Source organism: Schistosoma mansoni, chromosome 5, assembly GCF_000237925.1.
Source record: "Schistosoma mansoni strain Puerto Rico chromosome 5, complete genome".
NCBI lineage: Eukaryota > Metazoa > Platyhelminthes > Trematoda > Strigeidida > Schistosomatidae > Schistosoma > Schistosoma mansoni.
In genome coordinates this window covers 5,281,792-5,302,284 of record NC_031499.1, presented here as the reverse complement: position 1 = coordinate 5,302,284, position 20,493 = coordinate 5,281,792, and the positions used below count along the sequence as shown (strand labels likewise).

General features: G+C 33.9%; 1 protein-coding gene across 2 annotated transcripts in view; it reads left to right on the top strand.

Annotated features, from left to right (window-relative positions):
* Window positions 1-5,416: 5,416 nt before the first annotated feature.
* Window positions 5,417-20,493, top strand: part of Smp_156910.1 (hypothetical protein) — a gene marked incomplete at both ends in the record, with an annotated part of 70,048 nt that continues 54,971 nt past the window's right edge. For both annotated transcript variants that reach the window (XM_018797714.1, XM_018797715.1), the window contains 2 exons: window positions 5,417-5,480; window positions 9,481-10,499. In XM_018797714.1, coding sequence (XP_018652728.1) covers window positions 5,417-5,480; window positions 9,481-10,499 — 1,083 coding nt within the window. The remainder of the gene's footprint in view (window positions 5,481-9,480; window positions 10,500-20,493) is intronic.

Below are 20,493 nucleotides of genomic sequence, written 5' to 3'. Positions count from 1 at the left end.
TATTTAAACTCTACAAGTCACAAATCCGATGAGACTATAATTTATGGATGAACTGATCAGGTTTAGGATTACAGATCTTGGAATTGGATGCGAAATTCATTCATCCATCTGACTAAATAACGTTTTGGCGTTTTAACTGATGTCAGTTCATGATAAAAACTATAAATCTTATTCCTAATCCTAACCATCAATTATAAATCATAGTTTTTATTCTTCAAACTGCTTTATAACCCTCAATTAGCCCTAATAAGTAGGTGAACATTCTAAAGGTCGCTTTAGCGTCACTCGAAAGTCATCCATAAATTATAGTCTCACCACAAATTCTTGTTAGAAATTCAAGACTAATCAAAAAATAACTTGGTAATGAAATAAATAAAACAATTTAACTGAACAGGTTTTATATAGTTGAAATCATGAGTCAAATGAAGCTAGACCACCATGGAAACCCTGGGAGCACTAGAAGGCCGTTTTGTTCAATTGTGGGACTCTCAGCAGTGCGCATCCATGATCCCGCCTCGCGAGATTCGGTCTCGCATGCGAGCGCTTAACCTCTAGACCACTGAGCCGGCATCCAACGGGTTTGTATCTCGCGAGGTGGGATCGTGGATGTGCATTGCCGAGGAGTCTCGCAATAGGACGAAATGGCCTTTCAGTGCTCCCAGGTTTTGCATGGTGGTCTAGCTTCAATTGACTCATGACTTCAACCATATAGAATTACTAAAATCTCCACAAAACCCGTCTAATAATGAACAAGTTTTGTAAATATTACTTTTATTTGTAAATTTTCAACAGTTCCACAGTTCAGATCGGCTCATGACAAAATTACTCTTTATACATCTCTTCTTATTTTCCAATCAATACAGTTAGGATTTAACATTTAGGTCAGTTGAATGACTGCCATTTTGACTAACTTGAAAAATTCCACCATAATGCTCTTTTCTTGAGTCAACTGAGCAAAATATCATATTGCTCCTTACATTGTTTATATTTGATATGACAGTGTATACTACTTAGTATGCAATATACGCATACGTTACCAAGACAATAAGTCATATCATATAGATCGTAAATACAGTGTAAAGCTGAATGGTACTTTATCTTATCAAGTAATTTGTGAAGATTCAATGCTTATTGAAGGTGATTTCATGAAATAAATATCTGATAAGTCCCAATATGAGACAAAGTGACTGTCCACCTTCGCATATTTTTCAGTAATTATTGTCATATTGAATTATACAACAAATGATTTGATTGGTTACAATTGAGTGTGAGGATTTCCACTTCCTCAGTGCTGACATTGTGGACTGAATTTGAATACTGCTTGTCAAAATACATGTTTTTTGCACTAGTTCTATCAACATTCTAAACGCTTACAATCTGGTTGTAGTTTAACTAATTAGATAACATTAGAATTCAAGACGTGCATTTCATTCCCGTTAAAGATCCGTCAGAGGAATCCAACAGGAATCTAACAAGACTTGGATCAGTACTTTTTACTTGAATCTTTATATGGATGTTCATTAGTCTCTTGATTGATGTTACCTATAGACTGTTTTGATAATGTCAGTCAGTAGATCAGTGTTTGTTGCCCAGAAGAGAGTTGGATGGAGAAGGCTGGTGGTCCGTCTATGCTCCACCACGATGGGTAACAGGTGTAAGCACAGAAAGCAAGTAAGTAAGGTAAACATTGTTGTGCTTTTGTCAAGACCACTGAAAATAAATCTAACGCTCTATTTTTATTTTAATGATAAATAACCTTTCAAAGTTATTAGTTTTGAAGGCATTCTTCATTGACACTCACCTTGCTAGTTTAAATGGATACTGCTATTTGAGGGTGCTCTACCAAGCATTGTTCCCTTACTCCTGCAAAGCCTACTTGAGACATTTTTTCTCCTCTAAACATACAACTTGTAAATCATAAATTTCTCAGTTTAAATATGTTGTATCCCCTTCTTCATGGTTTGCCTTTAAGAATCACTCTCAAGGTATCTAAATACCATTATTATATGATACCAGCGTGTTCAAAGTATCGTTACCACCTAAAATGCAGTAGTAACATCCGCCCTGAGAGTTAGGTCCCTTCAAATGACTAGTGTCAAGTTCCAAGTATTAATTTTAATGAAACATTAGAATAGATGATAAATTGAATCTCATACAATCTCACAATATGAATATACTTTCACCTGACTATCGTCATTATCGATTTATAGTTAAACTGTTTATCGAAAAAAAAACACCCCTTCAAAATCATTTTGTCGGTTGTGCCAAATAGTGTGCAAAAAAAAATTTCATTTTTCAAATTGTGAAAAACTGTACTTTGATTTTTGTAGATAATTCTAAATCGAAATACTCTTGACTAAACCTTTTATTTGTTTGCCAAATAAACAATTCTAGTTTTCAAACATATAATTAAAGTTATTGAATTGATCTAAAGATAAGTTGATGAGAAAAATAATATTAGCTAGCGAAATATTTTACAAATCACTTGAGATGACAAAAGACTGAAATACAGAGTCTACGAATGACTGATCAATGTGATGCTTGCCTACTGATTTGCAGTACTGATCAAATCCTATCAATCAAGTTGCAATATGGCAACTAAACTACGTTACTTGACATCATGTTCACTACATTTTCATAATTGGTGATGAAATGTAGTCAGTAAGATTAAACAAACATGATATTAACTACTATTCAATGATCGATCAATGTTTATACCCCAATCCGAAAGAAGATCATTAGTGCCTCGAATACCGCAATGATTATGTCCAAGATTATGAAACTGGTTGACCAGGATTCGAATTCACCAAGGGGGAATCGTTTTCCTCCAAACTGCTGTTATGCCACGCTGATGAGTAGCAGGGAGAGAGAAACCTCGGTCCATGTTTTCCTTTGGACTACTTTCAATCACCCAACGACTTGTACATTTACAAGTGTATTTAGCCCGCAGTACAAAAAAACAATCTGGCATTCATTTATTAACATAAATAACAAGTAAATCATAGTTGGTAAGTTTTATTCGTCACAGATGACTTTCGGTTGTTGTATCATTGACGTTCTAGTGAGAGGTATTAACTGGTGAATGAATTATTGGCAAGCTTTCCACTCTTTACAGATTACATTAATAATAAGTCGTTGAAATTCTGTTACTTAATTTTGTGTCATGTATTAACTATGTATTTAGTACTTTTTCAATCTACGAACTATAGTCCACAGTAATTATACCCACTTACTTACCTACTTACGCCTGTTACCCTTCATGGAGGCCAGTTATTTAATCACATGAATGTTAAGTTCAAAACATTTATTCTACTTGTATCTATCAATCTAGTTTTCTGAAGTCTTTATTTAGTTTTTGGAAATATCGGAGCCTATGTTTATCATTAGTTCTGTTACAAATATGTGGTTACGATACTTTGAACATGGTGGTATCATATAATAATGGAATTCAGATACCTTGAGAGTTATTTTTGAAGGCAAACCATGAAGAAGGGGATACAACATATTTAAACATAAGCGTATACGGATAAATTTGTGACTTACAAGTTGTCTGTTTAGAAGAGAAAAAATGTCCAAAGTAGGCTTTGCAGGAGTAAGGGAACAATGCTTGATCTAGTACCTTCAACATATCAGTCTCCATTTAAACTAATAACTTTGAAAGGTTATTTATCAGTAAAATAAAAATAGAGCGTTAGATTTATTGTCAGTGGTCTTGACAAAAGTACAACACTGTTTACCTTACTTACTTGCTTACTGTGTGTGCTTACGCCTGTTACCCATCGTGGTGGAGTATAGGCGGACCACCATCCTTCTCCATCCAACTCTGTTTTGGGCAATCGTTTCCAGTTCTTTCCAGTTGCTATTTATTCTTTTGATGTATGCTTTCTAATCCCGACGCAGTGTGTTCTTTGGTATTTCTCTTTTCCGTTTCCCGTCAGGATCTAGGTGATCATGGAATATTTGATTCATTTTGACAGTAATCCTTTCTTAATTAATTACAGCTGGTTTTTGATAATAATCGAAAAAGCAGTAACCTGTCAAGATTTATCCTGTTTGATGATGTAACTCCGTATCATTTTCCTTATTTTACTGGGATATGTATCACTCAAAGTTGGCATTCAACTTAATTGAAAACAGTGCTCATGTTTATTACATTTAGTGTGTATATTTATGTATTTCATTTTAACATTTTTGATTTGTTATCATTTCACTTGAAGAATGGGAAACAATTAGATCAGATTCTTACATTGATGAACACCAACTGGAGAACTGTTATTTATCCTAATTATATTGGAGTACAGCAATAAAAATAGAAGTATACGTTTTTCCAGTGGTCTTTTCTTACAGCTGAAATTATCTTTCAAATATCCTCTTCTCTAAATCTTGGCAATGAAGAGAAAATGGTTTATAGATAAACGTCACTACTATAGTTTATTAGTTCGAATTCCTGGATGAAGTGTGAGATTGTTCAGTTAACTGATGTAACATTTCACTACGCTTTATTGATTGATTTATTGCACGACAGTTAGCTGTGTTTCAGTTCTCAGCTATGAATTGGGGAATTCGAGGTTGGGAATAAGTATAATTTCATTACAGATGTCATTTGTTCATTACTGGGGTTTCGTGCAGTAACAGATTGATTATAAGTCCTTTACTAAAATACCGGAGTATTGATGAAATATAGTTGAAATAGATTTGAATGCTGAAATTTAAAGAAACAACTACAGTGACCTCTCTGACATAATTAAGTTATATTTATAAAGTTCATGGATAGACAAATAAATAGTCTGCATTCTAAGAACTCTAATGGGATGTTTCATTATAAATACATAAACAGGGTGTAGCAAACAATTTATTCGTTACCAAATATTCGTAAAGATATGTGTTTTGCAGAATAATTCGCTATGGAAATTCGAAGTTTACATGACGAACTGACTTTAAACAATTGTTATAAACCAAGGTATACCGGACAAGTGTTTCACGTTAGCATTAAATGTTTTAATAATCAAATGCAATCAGCACTTAAGTTTGCAAAAGTCGTAGTTCAATGAAAGAATGAAACCATTCTATCAAATGAAATCACGCAATTCATGTATGATTTACTTTTATGGGTTATTCATTTCAAATTCATGATGTCTCATTGTCAAATGTTTGTAAAGTGAATTTTGACTCAAATTCTAAACTTCTGAAGCTTGACAAGTTAACATCCCTGGATCGAGTAACATTACTTCAAAGATACTTATCGAACAGAAATCAAAGTTTTTTCATTTGTTCATTGCTTGATTACTCAGTATCAAATAGTATCATGTTCGTCTAGTCCTTAATACTGACAGAATTCTATCAACTAAGTTGCAATGTAGTCACTAGTCTTGGTTACATACCTTAATATTGTATACCTTAATGTTCGTCAACTGTCATGAAGGTCCAGAAGAACACAGATGTCGTTCTAGTTAACACTCCTCAGAAAACTAATGCTTGTGGTAGCCTGGGGTTCTTGTGGGATCTGTACTAGTGTTACTCAATGTCAATCGGAAGAGTTGTCATAGAGCTATTCTGAAAATAACTAGAATCCAATGGAATAACAAGACTTAGACTACATGTTAATCAAAAGAATCTTATCAGTTCTGAAGACTCAAGAAACATAACATTGGTTTTTAGACAGCGATCGATCAATGTAAATGTCTCAGTGCTTCGTGTGATCGTAATTTTAGTACTATTGTTTATTTAAACGCATAAACATTGATACGACGGAGCACCAAATTTTATAAGCTTCACAAAAATCACTGAATTTGTGAATGGGCTGTGATCCTGTCCGGGTGCTCAAGCCGAAGCAGGTGGTTTCCCTAGAGGTCTACTCCCGAGGCCTTTAACCTAGAGGTGTCATCTACATGACAATGTGGCAACGTTAAGAGATGCACATCGAGAATTGATTATACGCAATTTGTTCCTTCTGGATCCTGGAACCTATGTGAACCATTAGTTTAAAATCAGGGTTTTCTAAATCCCTCAAGTGAATACTCCCTACCCTTCAACCCACTTCAAGTACCGAACATTTACTTTTCGTCCTCTCAACTTCGTAAGTAACACCCGCTCCATGAGGAGGAAGTTATTAGGGTGTCGCTGACAGTGGGTATATACACATGGTCATATGAAAACATTTCAAGAGAAAGAGAGCTCTTCGCACCCATAGTCTTGACAATACTAGGGCATTTTGAAGCTAGTAGCTCAGTGATGACGTTTCTGACAGTCAAACAGGGTGATTTTGTTTCCAATCTTACGAGATCAATCAGTTAACACTAGGATAAACCTCACTGAAGAGTCTCAGCTAATAAAAAATCTTAGTCTCTACTGAGTTTCCAACACACTGACTTCATCCACTTAGTATTAAAATATACGTTATTTATAGAGTTATGATTAATAGTGAAATTTTGGTAGCCTCAATAAAGTATTCAAGACTGTTCATAATTCGTGAGTTCTTAAATTTATTAATAGTTCTGATTAACTAGAAATAATCCTCCAATTTTCGTTCGACTTTCAGTGTTAGTAATTGGTTTGTCCTCATCATCTCATAATGAGATTCTAACGACGTTTCATTGACAATTGAAAATTGATAATTTCGAATTATCTTCTATGCTACTTATATCCATCTTTACATCCAATTTTCTGCTTTAAAAAATTACCTATGTTTCGAAAGTAAAATGTAACACTTATGGATTCTTATCACACCCGCGCACATACACGTACACAAAAGTTGCATTACCTATACAAATAATTTTACAGTTCGTGTTTAAAACGTCAAATACCAGTTAAATATTTGTCTGTCTATATGAAAATGCATGTATAAATGCATGTACTTGTGGAACAAGGTACATTGGCCGTAACCAGCACTCGCTTTCAATTCGGATACGGGAAAATGTCCCTGTCGGGTATTGTAAGGATGAGAGGAACGCAGTTAGAAGTTCCATACTTAAACATCTAATTGAGTGTAATCATTCTACTGATCCATAGTTTGATTTTAAGGTGGTATATACGATTCGTCCAAATCTACGTAGATTTCTTCGTGTCCAACTCCTAGAAGTAGTCACCATCCATGAGCTCAAGCCAGAACTATGCGTACAAAAGAAGTACGTCCTATCGTAGTCACTGCTCTGGCTTTAATTTATTATTATCATCCCTGCATTTCTCTCTTAACTTCTGTCTCATATTTTCATTATTTTATTCATAAATCCTCATGGATCACGTCATTTACTTCACACCTCTATTGTGATAAAAATTTTTAATCATCTTACTACATTCACGTCATGATTCGTTACTAACTTATTAAGTCTAAAGTTATTATTCATATTAAATAACCTAGTATCACAATCTTTCTATTATAACATCTCAGTAATTCCTTGTTCACATTTCTTGCGGACCTAGTACCAGCTTCAATTGATTCATGATCTTCTAAATGCCCTGGTACGGCCGAGAGTAACCAGAGTCCGCTCCCCCTCTCGAAATGCTCTCACATGGCCACGCGTATATAGCCTCTGACAAGGAAGTCCTACTCACTGCCTTCTCGTGGCGTTACTGTTGTTTACGAAATCGAGAAGACGAAAAGCGAATGTCCGGTGCTTAAACCGGGTTGGTGGACACGGAAAGTTCACCTAGGAGAGTTGGAAAACCCTGATTCCAAACCAATGGTGCACATGGGCTCCAGTATCCTGAAGGAACAAATGGCGTATGAATCAACCATTGGTGACCGGCTACCATGGGACTGCATCTCCTCACGATGCTCCATTGCCTTGTGGATCAGACCTTTAGGTCAAAGGCTCCGAATGTGGCCACCTAAGAAAACCACCTGCTTTAGTTCGGGCACCTGGGGATTATCACAGCTCTCACATAAATCAAATGAGATTTGTGCGGCGCATATATATCTGCTGCCCTTTTGTACAAATATTCATGTGTTTAAATAATAATAGTATTAATAATAATAATGATACATGATCTCAACTATTAGAACTAGTACTTTAACAAAACATTTTCATATATATGTATACGATTGTACATCATAATATTAAATTCGTTGAAAAGAGATCCCTTCGCTAAACTTCGTGCTCTTAGCATATACTACTGTCTACCAGTAATACTACACTACACATTTATAGATACACAGATACACATACATACATACATAGGCAAATAGACTTTTGATTGGATTAACATCACTCCTATAAATGGTCAATAGTTTCTCATCCTTGTATTGTAGTTAAGTAAATTAGCTTAACTACTATTAGTTCATATATATTTCTTTTTAAAATAATAATACAACTGCTGGCTGTTTCGATCATTAAAAGCATCATCAGTAGTTATAATAATCTTATCATTATTAGTATCTATGCAGTACATATCTACTCTACTAATAATTAATAATTTCTATATACAACGGACAATTAGCAACAATGATAGAAATCAATTAAATTTTGAAATTTTTCCCTAATCAATTTTCCCCATAACAACATACAAGTCATGTTGAAAAAACAAACAAACAAACTTCCAAACGTTAATTTCATTACCATACCAGTAATACTGATATTATAATGTTGATTATTTCATATGTATGTGCCTGATTGAAGTGTCACATGGAAATCTATTGACTTTTTGCACTAAATCGAATATATATTACTTATAAGTCAATTGATTGATTACTGAAATACAGAATCACAAATATAAGATGTGAATAAAACACACACATCATTTAAACAATCGAGATAGGTTATATTGCATATTGTGTATATTATAGCATGTATGTGTGTTGCTGTTGTGGTGGTAGTGGTGTGTAGTGTGTGTACCTACACTTTACACTTTTTGAGCAAAGTTTGATCAGACTTGGCTAAATTGAGCGAGAAAGAGAGAGAGAGCAGAACCAAGTTGGCTAAGAGACAAATTTTTTTTGAAAAATTTCGTTGTTGGCTGACTTGGTTCCTTATATAATACATAATACATATATACAAAACACGTACATATAAACACACCTACAGATTGAACATATTCGTCGAATTTCTCTCCATTAATACCTATTACACACTATTGTACATTTATCTATCACACACACACACTGAAACTAACATGTAAGTGTGCTAATGCACTTACTTACGTGACACAAAAAATCACAGTACTATTATTATTATTATTATTACTATTACTATTAACATTATAATTATTATCACTATTAATCTGACGTGGATTGTTCTTATTCACATTAATTACCATTGGAGGAAATCAGGTCTACACACTTTTAGTGATTTTGTTTTTAAAAAAAACCAAAGAACATAATAGTTAAGAACTAATTGTCGAGGGAATTATATGTAAACAGTATGGAGTCTACCGAGGTTAATTGTTCAGAAAATTCGGCTATTCAAGAAACTACAACAACTATTACTACTGCTACTTCTACTACTATTGTAAATAAGATAACTACTGATAAGACTACTACTGAAGATCATTATGATATTCCTAATAATCAAACTGAAGTATTAACAAAGACAACTCATTCGGATACATGTAATAATAATGATTTACAATCAAATGTTAATTCTTATGAAAACACTCTTACAGAATCAAAGGTATCTGTTGATGAAGTAGAAAATTCACAGGATCTTAACAAAACAAATACTGGAATAACGATAATAAGAGATGAAACAATGAATCCACATATTGATACATTCAAAAGTGAAGTGATTCCAATGAATACTGATGTTTCTACAGAAAACACTGATGAGGTTAAAATGAAAAAAGACAAAACTCATATGGAAACAAGTGAACAACTACAGCAAAATAGTTTGAAAAATAATGAAGACATTAAAACAGAAGTTGAATTATCTTTCACAAAAAATTCACCAGATATATCAACCCGTAATAATTCATCAATAAATCAATCCAATGAAAATTATATTACAGCACATGAGGAATCAGTTGTAAATAATGATAAAGATGATGATAAAAATAGTCCGAAACATCCACATCGACCACCTCCACCAAAATTAAGTCAGACTAAACATACATCAGGATCACTTTCATACAGTGGAGGAGAAAATGATGAATTAACAAGTAAAAATGACAATTCACAGATAGATAATAATAATAACTATGAAACTAATCCGAAGACATCTTTGAAACAACAGCAGAATGACCAGCAAAAACCTCAATATAAACGTCCATCAATGAAATCAAATATTAAACATGTATTTACTAATCTGAGAAAAAGTTTTAAACGTAAAGATAAACCATCAGTCAAACGTGTAGTTAGTGATCATGATGATGTTGAGAACAAGTATACATACAATAGTCAACAACCAATGACAACACATTCATATTACAATAATAGTAATAATTATAATGATCATAGAAATAAACAATCAAATTCTCTTTCAAGTTCAACTCCTCATCAGTACTATCGAAATTCCAATGAAATACAAGAAAATCAATCACAACTATCAAATGAACAATCGTTGAATATAGTAAGTTTGACATTTTTGTATGTAGAGAGAGAGAGTGTGTGTGTGTGAAGGATTAATGTGTACATAATATATAAACTTGTATTAGTCAAACCATGAGCTGAAGTCAATGAAAAGACTATTGAAAATCAAGAAACAAGAGGGGAATTTTTCTACTTTTCAGCTTAAAAATGCGAAATAACATTTACAGTAGTTCGTATCTATAACTACATGATGTACTGAATTCATGGTAGGTATGACAAATTTAGACAATGGATTCGCTGTTCATTGGGTGTTTTTCAATTATTTTATTGAAATTTATAGTGTAAGGTAATGTCTCGTTATTGGAAGTCAGTCAGTCATTCAGCTACAGTATAGGATCAGGAACATATATACATCGATCCAAGTTGCCATACCTCGTTGGCACAACAAGATGAACACCGAATTCATAGAAGTAGTTAATTTGGTGGTGGTAATATATTAAAGATAGGTTGTATATAACTATATAGTATAGGAAGGAAGAACGTTATGAAGCAATTTTAATCTTAAGGTTTAAGGGAAGATAAAGAGTGTATACACCCACGCCATTGTGATCGATTCTCATTGGAAAGGTACTGTCTAACTTTCAAATTTCATTCTTTTATACGAGGTAGTCTGACATTTTAGAATTTCAATGCGCCCGTCTTAATCATCGATTATTCACTGAGTAATGATTTATTTTATGTTTATTTAGTCCTTTAGTGCTAACTTATTCTGTCGATCAAGTTACGATGTAGACACTATCCTAAACGACTCAACACCAAATTGAGCTATTAGATAATTGAAGGTAATTGCTGGGAAGCTGTGAACCTAGGTATCATTCGTGGTGGAGCTCTTCCGTAAGGAGTGCCTGAAATATTAACGAATGATACTCCCTAGTGAATTCATGCCTGTGTTTGCAAGCTTTACATTCTCACATACCACCACTGAGTTTGTAGTTGCCTTACAAGTTTGAATTATCTAGTATTTTAGTATCAAAGAAGAAAGTGTTGCCAATATTGAACAGTTTATGTAATAAGAATCAGTAACAACTACCTTTCTTCAGTACTGAATTATATTGATGTAAAGTTTGCATTCCATAAATACTACTTTAATTAAAAATAATTATAGGAGTCTAGTTTGGTTGAAAATTATTGATTATGTGAGATTTTTTTATTTACATTGATTGGTCACCTAGTGGAGATCAATTATATATTGTCTTGGACTGATCGATTTGTATGGATCAAAGTTACAATGTAACTTGGTTTTAAATTACTTCGATTACTAAATGTATTTTCCAACACTTGTCCCATAGTTAACATGTAGTGACAAGACATAGTGTTCTGTGGTTAGTAAAGGTGAATATATATTCATCATGTAATTAAGTGACTTTTATCTTTTGTCATAAAAACATCCTTACAGAAGTACTGTTGTGTAGTTGTTGACGGAGTTTTGTTCTCTGAGTTGGATGGTTTAGTCGTGGAGCTTTCGTCGTCCTTCTGAACGACATCACCAGCACAAACTTTGGGTAGAGGTATACTTGTGTAGTGTTTAACAGGTCTAAAATTGCTATGTTGAACATATCAAGGGGTCACTTTGTTACAAAACCTTTCAATCAATCAGTCTTTGTTTCAATTTAATTTAGTTATAGTAAACCCTCAATGAAATCATTTCATTAGAGGTTGACTATATCATGGGCGAACAGGTAAAGTAGAAATACTAGAATAAACAAGGATTTCCATTAAAGACGTTTTTATATCGATGAGAATATTTATGAGATATTTAACAAAGAATAGATCCATAAATATATTAATATCACGTAGAAAGCAAACTTTTCTCAGTTATCAGAAGGGAGGTTTTGTGGAGATTTTTAGTAATTTTATAGTTGAAATCATGAGTCGGTTGAAGCTAGGCTACCATGGAAAACCTGGGAGCACTGAACAACCGCTTTGTCCTATTGTGGGACTTCTCAGAAGTGCTCATCCAAGATCCCACCTCGCGACATTTGAACTCAGGACTTATCAGTTTCGCGTGAGAGCGCTTAACCTCTAGACCATTGAGCCGGACGGTATCCAACGGTGTCGATGTTCAACTTCAACCAATCCGCAAAATTTCTCAGTTGCCCTAAAGAAAATTGCACTAGAACAAATGCTATTTGATGTATCAAATGACCTGGTATTACAAACTCGATCGTTCTCCAGCTTATCAGTCTGGTTCTATCCAAATATCTGATAATGAGATAAAATGAGTTAGTTGACAATTAGATAAATGAGATAATTAATGAATCGATTATTTAAATTAAAACTGATCATGTAAATATAAGAATAACATTGTACATATAATCTCACTGAGGTAATTTGATACTGTAAATGATTAGAGTCAGTAGAAGAGGTCATAGAAATTGGAGATAACTGACATTAAGACCACCGTGAAATCTATTTTCCTTAGTTCAGTCGATAAACTTTGAGGGTATAACCATGATTCTAAAATAAAAATAGACATTCGTATTTAGTTGTTATTGTAATCTATGCTCAATATGTCTTGGTGCACACTTCATTTGCCTAACTATATTATAGTGAAAGAGAACATAGATGAGGATAATCGATTATATCTGGCACAAAATTACGGAGTTACTTCAATAATTTATTTGCAAAATGTTCATTAATTGTTTCAGACTTCATTGTTCCTGAATTTCCATACCAATTGCTTTCTGTTGCTGTTCTTTCCTCCTTGATCTTCTCAACCTTCTGCTGCTAGACATTCTATTCCAGAGTAGCGTTATATATTACTTATGTCGACACAAGTAGCGCACACTAAAATACATGCTATCTCGGGCTTAGCGAAATTAGGATTTAAACCTAATGAGAGAGTAATTACTAAAACTCGTTGCTACAAAACTTTTAGTCAATGGGCAAATCACCTGCTTCTAAGTCTATCTCAAATTATATTTTATTCGAACACATAAACATTGGTAAAAGGGGGCACCAAATACATCTACGCCAGACAATAACAATGAGGCCAGTAGTACTTATCATTGATTTGTGCCTGTGATACTGCCCTGGTGCCGAAACCGAAGTAGGTATTTTTCTTAGAGGGCCACATCCCGAGCCTTTAACTTTAAAGTCTAATCCACAAGGAAGTGGAGCAACATCAAGATATGCAGTCCCATGGTAGCCGATGACTGATAACAGGTCATACGCCATTTGTTTCCTCAGGATCCTGTAGCCCATGTGTACGATTGGTTCGGACTCGGGTTTTGCGACTCTCCTAGGTGGATCCTTTATACCTATCAACCCGGTTTAAGCGTTGGAAATTTGCTTTTCGTCCTCTTGGTTTTGTGAACAACACCTTTTACGTGAGAAAGTAGTGATTAGGACTTCCCTGATAGTGGCTGTATACGCATGGCCATGTGAGAGCGTTTGGAGAGGGAGAGTGGACTCTCCCCACCAGGTCATTTGGGGGCATCCATCTTAAGACAACAATAATAACTGATAATATCATTTTAAAAATGATTAGTAATGCTGGGAAACAGATATGAGGAGAGTAAAGGGAAAAAGTGTGAAAAAGTATTCATTAATATGGTAGCGGATTTAAAGCATAAAATAAACGTTAAAAACTGAGTTCACATGTTTCAGAATCCATCGGTGATTAGATAGGAATTGTCTTTCTGTATTCTCTACTCGTGTATGAAGATTATCATTCAGAAATTTAATGATGAACTTGTCCAGGAGTAGCGTTATTCCTAAAAAATGACTACTCAGTAAAAGCTTTATTTACGTTTTCTATTCACAAAATAAACACATTGAACTACTTCAGTCGTTAGTAATGACATTTTCCAACTTTCTAATCTATAATCCAATCAATACTTTCGATCACACCCTTATACCACTTTACATAACCTACCTTGGGTTCTAATTTTATTGTTCAAATGCTAAATGAACATATACAGGCGGTAATCAAACGATGAAATCTGATAAGAGTAAGAGTCTATAGTCTGATTTTTTAGAGTTTCCCGAAAAAAAAAACAAAGATGTGTCAGGTGTGCTGGCAGACAACTTGAGTAATTCGAAAGGCGTAAGACTGTTCTTTCTTAGAATTTATAATTTGGCATATTTTCTTTGAAGACCATGTACATATATGTATCATATATATATCGGTGACATGGATTTGCATGGGTTCTGTGTTAGCTAGCACTTAACAGTCGATATCTCAATGTAGTATCCAGAGTGATGTTCAGTATTTCCGAACAGAATTCATATAACATACATGTACAAAAATAAACGATGTAGGAAACTTAAATGACAAATATTTATTTGTATTCTCAACTGGACATCTGAAACTTAACTAATGCAAATGGTAGAACTTAAGTACTGATCAGTTAAATGATGTCATCCGGCGTCTAGTTCCTCTAAACCAAGGGGCCATAAAATTGATCAATCTTTGTTGCATGGATGTTGTAACTTCAGTGGACGAATAAACATACACTTCATAAGGATTCATACTACTATGGATATGCTGTAAGTAACTACTGTTTGGAATTTTCATAGGTCAGTTTCGTTTTTTGTAACGATATCGTTAGCGTAAATGGTGAAATTTAGGTGGAATGGAATTGGTAAGAAGTCTGAATTTTGGGTTTTGTATGATCAGAGAATAATCAGACTTGTAAAGATTCCCCGGATGTGGAATGATTGAAAACATAGGTATGTAATCCCTTTGCTTCAGTAAGTCTCACTTTACGAACTCCATGAAAGTACGAAACGAGCATACATGGTTGGTCCACAGTACATTCATTTGATGGATCTCTACGGCTAGTCACAACTGAAAAATCTCCAGTAGTGAACTTATTCCTATGAAACTATTTTGGTCTCTGAGAACATAACACGAGATACTATGCCGTCTACATCTCTCTCTATTACTGTCTACATATGTATCTGCTTTGATCAAAGCTTTATTACTTAATTCATTTCGGTCTACGTTGATAACGATTTAAACTTCGTACCAAGTTGGAAATCAGATATTATTTTGTTTATTTATTTTATTTTATTTAAACACATAAATATTGGTACAATAAATCACCAGACATATATGCGCCACACAAATCTCATTTGATTGTTGTGAGGGCTGTGAAACTGCCCGGGTGTCCAAACCTAAACAGGTGGTTTTCTCAGGGGGCCACACCAGGAGCCTTTGATCTAAAGGTCTGATCTACAGGTCAGTGGAGCATCGTGATGAGATGCAGTCCCACGGTAGTCGGTGACGAGTAATTGGTTCATACGCCATTCATTCCATCAGGATACTGGAGCCCATGTGCACCATTGGTTTGGAATCAGGGTTTTCTAACTCTCCTAGGTGAACTTTCCATGTCCACCAACCCGGTTAAAGCGCCGGAAAGAAAGAAAATTATATCGACTTAGCAGAAAATTACCATTACATTATATATCAATTTTGACAGAACATTGAAATGATTTCACTGACTTAAACAAAGTTTATAATTATAAATAATAACACATTGGTTAAAACTAGACAATTTACCAATCACATTTCAATAACTAACTGAATAAGAAAATTAACCTATACATACATTGACTGTATACTGGTATTAGTGATTATCAAGTTTTTGATTGAGATTATGAATCGATCAGTGTTAGACCAGCAATAAAGACCTGGGAGCACTGGATGGTGTGTTTGTTTTAGCATGGGATTCTTCAGCAGTGTGACTCCGCGATCCCTCACGCGAGACTCGAACCCAAGACCTTTGGTCCGGTGTGCGGACGATTAAACTCTAAACCACGGAGCCGACATCTAATGGTGGTAATGTTTAACTTCAACTAATACACAAAATTGCGTGACCGTCTTCCATTTTCTTAGATAGATACTTGTCTTTACCTGAATGTCAGGTGATAATGAACAAGTATTTTAATCTGATTTCAAATATGTGGTTTGCACTGTAGATATTATTTATCTGTATAAGAATGGATAATTGTGTCAGTAACTGCATCTGATCAGTCTGTTTTTTACACATGTAAATCCTGAGCATATTTTGTCATGTTAATACTGTTAAGTTACAGGTTTTCAGTGGTGATCTAACCTTGATCGATTCATGATCTCAATCGAAAACTAATCAATCTCCACAACTCCATACTGGGAATTTTATAACAGTTTTGCTCATGTTGTACGTTGAAAAGTACAAATTCATGCTTTTATCAAGTACTTCAATTTGAGCATTTGACTTATAAAGTATCTCGCTGAACTGTGCTATTAATTATAAATAGTGAACACTTTGTATTTGAATGTTTTAATTTGTCAATTTAGGTCAGACAATGGGTAAATCGATTTACCTCTGTTCATCTCATTTACATTCAAATTTATACATACTTATATATATATATTCGCCTAAATGACTTAAAAAGCTTAGTTTAATAATAAACATTCAATTCAAAATGGTTTATTTTACAAAAATAAAATCTACTGTTCTAATAGTATAAGTAGTATAAAGTAGTCAAAATTGATTGATCACTGGGTGGTGATCAATATCATGCGTGTTGAGTTTTTCGTAGTGCTGATCAAACGCTATCTATCAAGTTGCAATGTGGCCACTAGTATACTTTGCTTGACACTGCGTGCACTATGTTGAGATAAGATGGTAGTTGGAGGTGGTCAACAGCAAACCCTAGACCCGGGTTTCGTGCTACTTGGCACTCGTCAGCAAAGTGTACCTGTAATCTTGAGGGAACTGGTTCTCCCTGACGGATTCGATCTCAACCTCCAACCATCATCTTATCTCAACATAGTGCGTCCTCAATTCCACTGCTAGCCACTATCCATCTTTGCTTATATGTCATTCTATATTATTGACAAAATTTTTATTTAAATGTTACAGAAAAAGAAATGTCAGTAAATTACAAGGTCACTGCAATGTTGTATTTGACCTTTCTTATGGTTACTAAAGGTAAATTAGTTGTCTGACTTTTACTTAGATTAAAATCAATAATGAAACATTATTTTATTAGTTTGATATAAACAAATTTTTCTTTTAAATCATCACATACATTGAACATAATGGGTACTTACTTTCATGGTTAACTCGGTCAACCATTAATCTATATTTATTGAGTATATCAATAGATCAATGGAAAAGATATTGATCTATGTTACATAATTGTAGTTAATTGACAAGAAGTTATAGATATTTGTTTCTAACTAGATTGTAATAAGGTTTATTTGTGATCTTAAGTTACGTTTGGGATCAGAGCACTCGTCATTTAGAACTAATACTTGATTGGTATCGTTTAATTTGTGTTTTAAATTCTAGGCAGTTTGGTTACTACAGTAATGATCAGTGAAGACTTCTGAGGAATCTGAAACTCGAGTTTAGAAAAGTTTTCTATTCACTTTGATCATTTTGTGAAGTGATCTTATCTTAAGTTGTATGAACTTCATAAATCTATCATCCTGAAATAAACTAACTGTCCAACGTAGAACTAGTTAATTTTGAGTATATTGAATATTTTGAATGCCAAATAATTACTGATCCGAATAGTAAACTGTACATTCAATCTCTATGGAATGGACAAGAGAATATTCCCAAATGCCGACGTCTCGGTATTAGATGAAAATAGTTCTTAATGTTTCTTGATGATGTGGATTTGCAACAAAGAAAACGAGAGACCTTAAATATTATTATCCGAAAGGATTCGGATTATCCCGTTGTTGATGTTGTGGTCTCAAGTTTGATCATCCTTTTTTCATAGAGATACATCCTGTAGAGGAATACAGGACGTATACATTGTCGAATTTAGGATTGGTTTGTGAAAATTAATCCAATTTAAAAGTTGATGAATATGTTAAATAGCTAAATATGAAATCAAGATAACTTCAAGTTCAAAATTCACATATTGATTTACAGTGGGTCTTGTTCACCGTTTTCCAGTATTAATTCATTCTTCTTGGGTCTCTACCTAAAAAGCTTGTAGATAGACTTAAAAATCTATTTCTTTTTAATAGGTAGGGATCATAAGAACATAATACTTGTTCATATCTATTGAAGTTAGAGTTTTGAATGATTAGCTTGATGCACAACCGTATCTATAATCTTTTGAGTAGGATTGATATCAAAGATGTCAGTAAAATACTTCCAACCAACTGGATTTGTAAAAAATATATTAGTGGTATTTTGAAACAGTGATTTATGGGTTCAAATCTCACAATACAAGATCGTGGATGTGCACTGCTGAGTAGTCTCACAATAGTACGAAACGCCTGTCCAGTGCTTCCAGGTTTTCCATAGTGGTCTAGCTTTGATTAACTCATGATTTCAACTATAAGATATAGAATTTGTTGTGCTCAGTCTTGTATAGGATTATATTTACACACTACTAGTTATATACCAGTAATATATTTCCTAAAAATCTAACATTGTCGTCAATACTATAAGAATCGTGTTTTAGTCAATCTCAAAATATGCTTATGATTAGATATCTGTTATTCCACAATTAAACAGCAAAACAGGTAAACGATGTATAATATATCAAATACATCAAATATAAGTAAAGTGTTTTGTATATGTAAATATTTAGATCTGCCAGTCGTTAACATGAAGGAATCTCTATAATCATTCTCTCTATTATGAGTAACTTGAGCAGATTACCTCGTGAATACATATAAACATATGTGTTAACAGAGATAAATTGTTGACATTAATAACCTAAGACGATCAACTGATTACGTATTGGTAAGCATATTAAAATGACTGACCCAAAGTAAGATAAAACATGTATCCTAGATATTACTATTAATCATAGTTCATCTTCATTAAAGTCTGTAAAATATTTATACAAATATTAGTATAACTTTAATCACTATGAAATCATACACTTCATGTTTTCATGATAAGCATTTCAATTCCATTCTCTCTATCCCTTAATAAAACTTCCTTATCCACAGGATAGAAACTACATTAGAATGTACTTTTAAAAAAAAAGAGTATAAAATCAAAGTGATGTCACGTGAGAAATGGTATCATTGAAATTATCAAATTCATAAATTAATAAACTATTAATAAACCATCAAGAAAATCGAAGTGTTTTATTAACGATAGTAAAAGCTTTATTGATCAACTTCCCTTTCAAGGTCACGATAAATTGGCGCCGAATGCCCTGGTACGGCCGAGAGTAGGATGAGTACGCTCTCCCTCTCAAAAATACCCTTATATGGCCACGCTTATATAGCCTCTGATAGCGAAGTCCTACTCTCTTCTTTCTCGTGATGGGGGTGTTGTGTACAAAATTGAGAGGACGAAAAGCGAATGTCCGGCGCTTTAACCGGGTCGGTGGACATGGTGAGTCCACCTAGAGGAGTTGGAAAACCCTGACTCCAAACCAATGGTGCACATAGGCTCCAGTATCCTGAAGGAACAAATAGCGTATGAATCAATCGTTAGTCACCTACTACTATGGGACTGCATATCCTTTTTATTCTCCATTGCCTTGTTGATCAGACGTTTAGGTCAAAGGCTCCGAATGTGGCCACCTAAGAAAACCACCTGCTTTAGTTTGGGCACCTGGGCAGTATCACAGCCCTCATACAAATCAAATAAGATTTGTGCGGCGCATATATATCTGCTGCCCTTTTGTACAAATATTCATGTGTTTAAATAATAAATAATAATAACGATAAATTAATAAAATGAAATAATAATTTCTGGATTACAATACATCCCCCATATAGGACTAGGAATTTACTTAGAACATTTAAGTATACATATATATGTACACTTTGTGATTGATACATGGATTAGATGTTCTGGCTTTGATATTATGTTTTTGGGTGATTGAATTTGAATTATTTAACTGTTTCAAACGAAGTTGAACTATGTCCCCACTGTCGTCTAAACTTCAGTTGTTCCTCAGTTAGGGAATTAATCTTCAAGTTGACAGGTCATTGTAAATCATCTGTTGTGGTTTAAGTGTTTTTATGGAAATTGTTTCATCTGTAGGTCGTA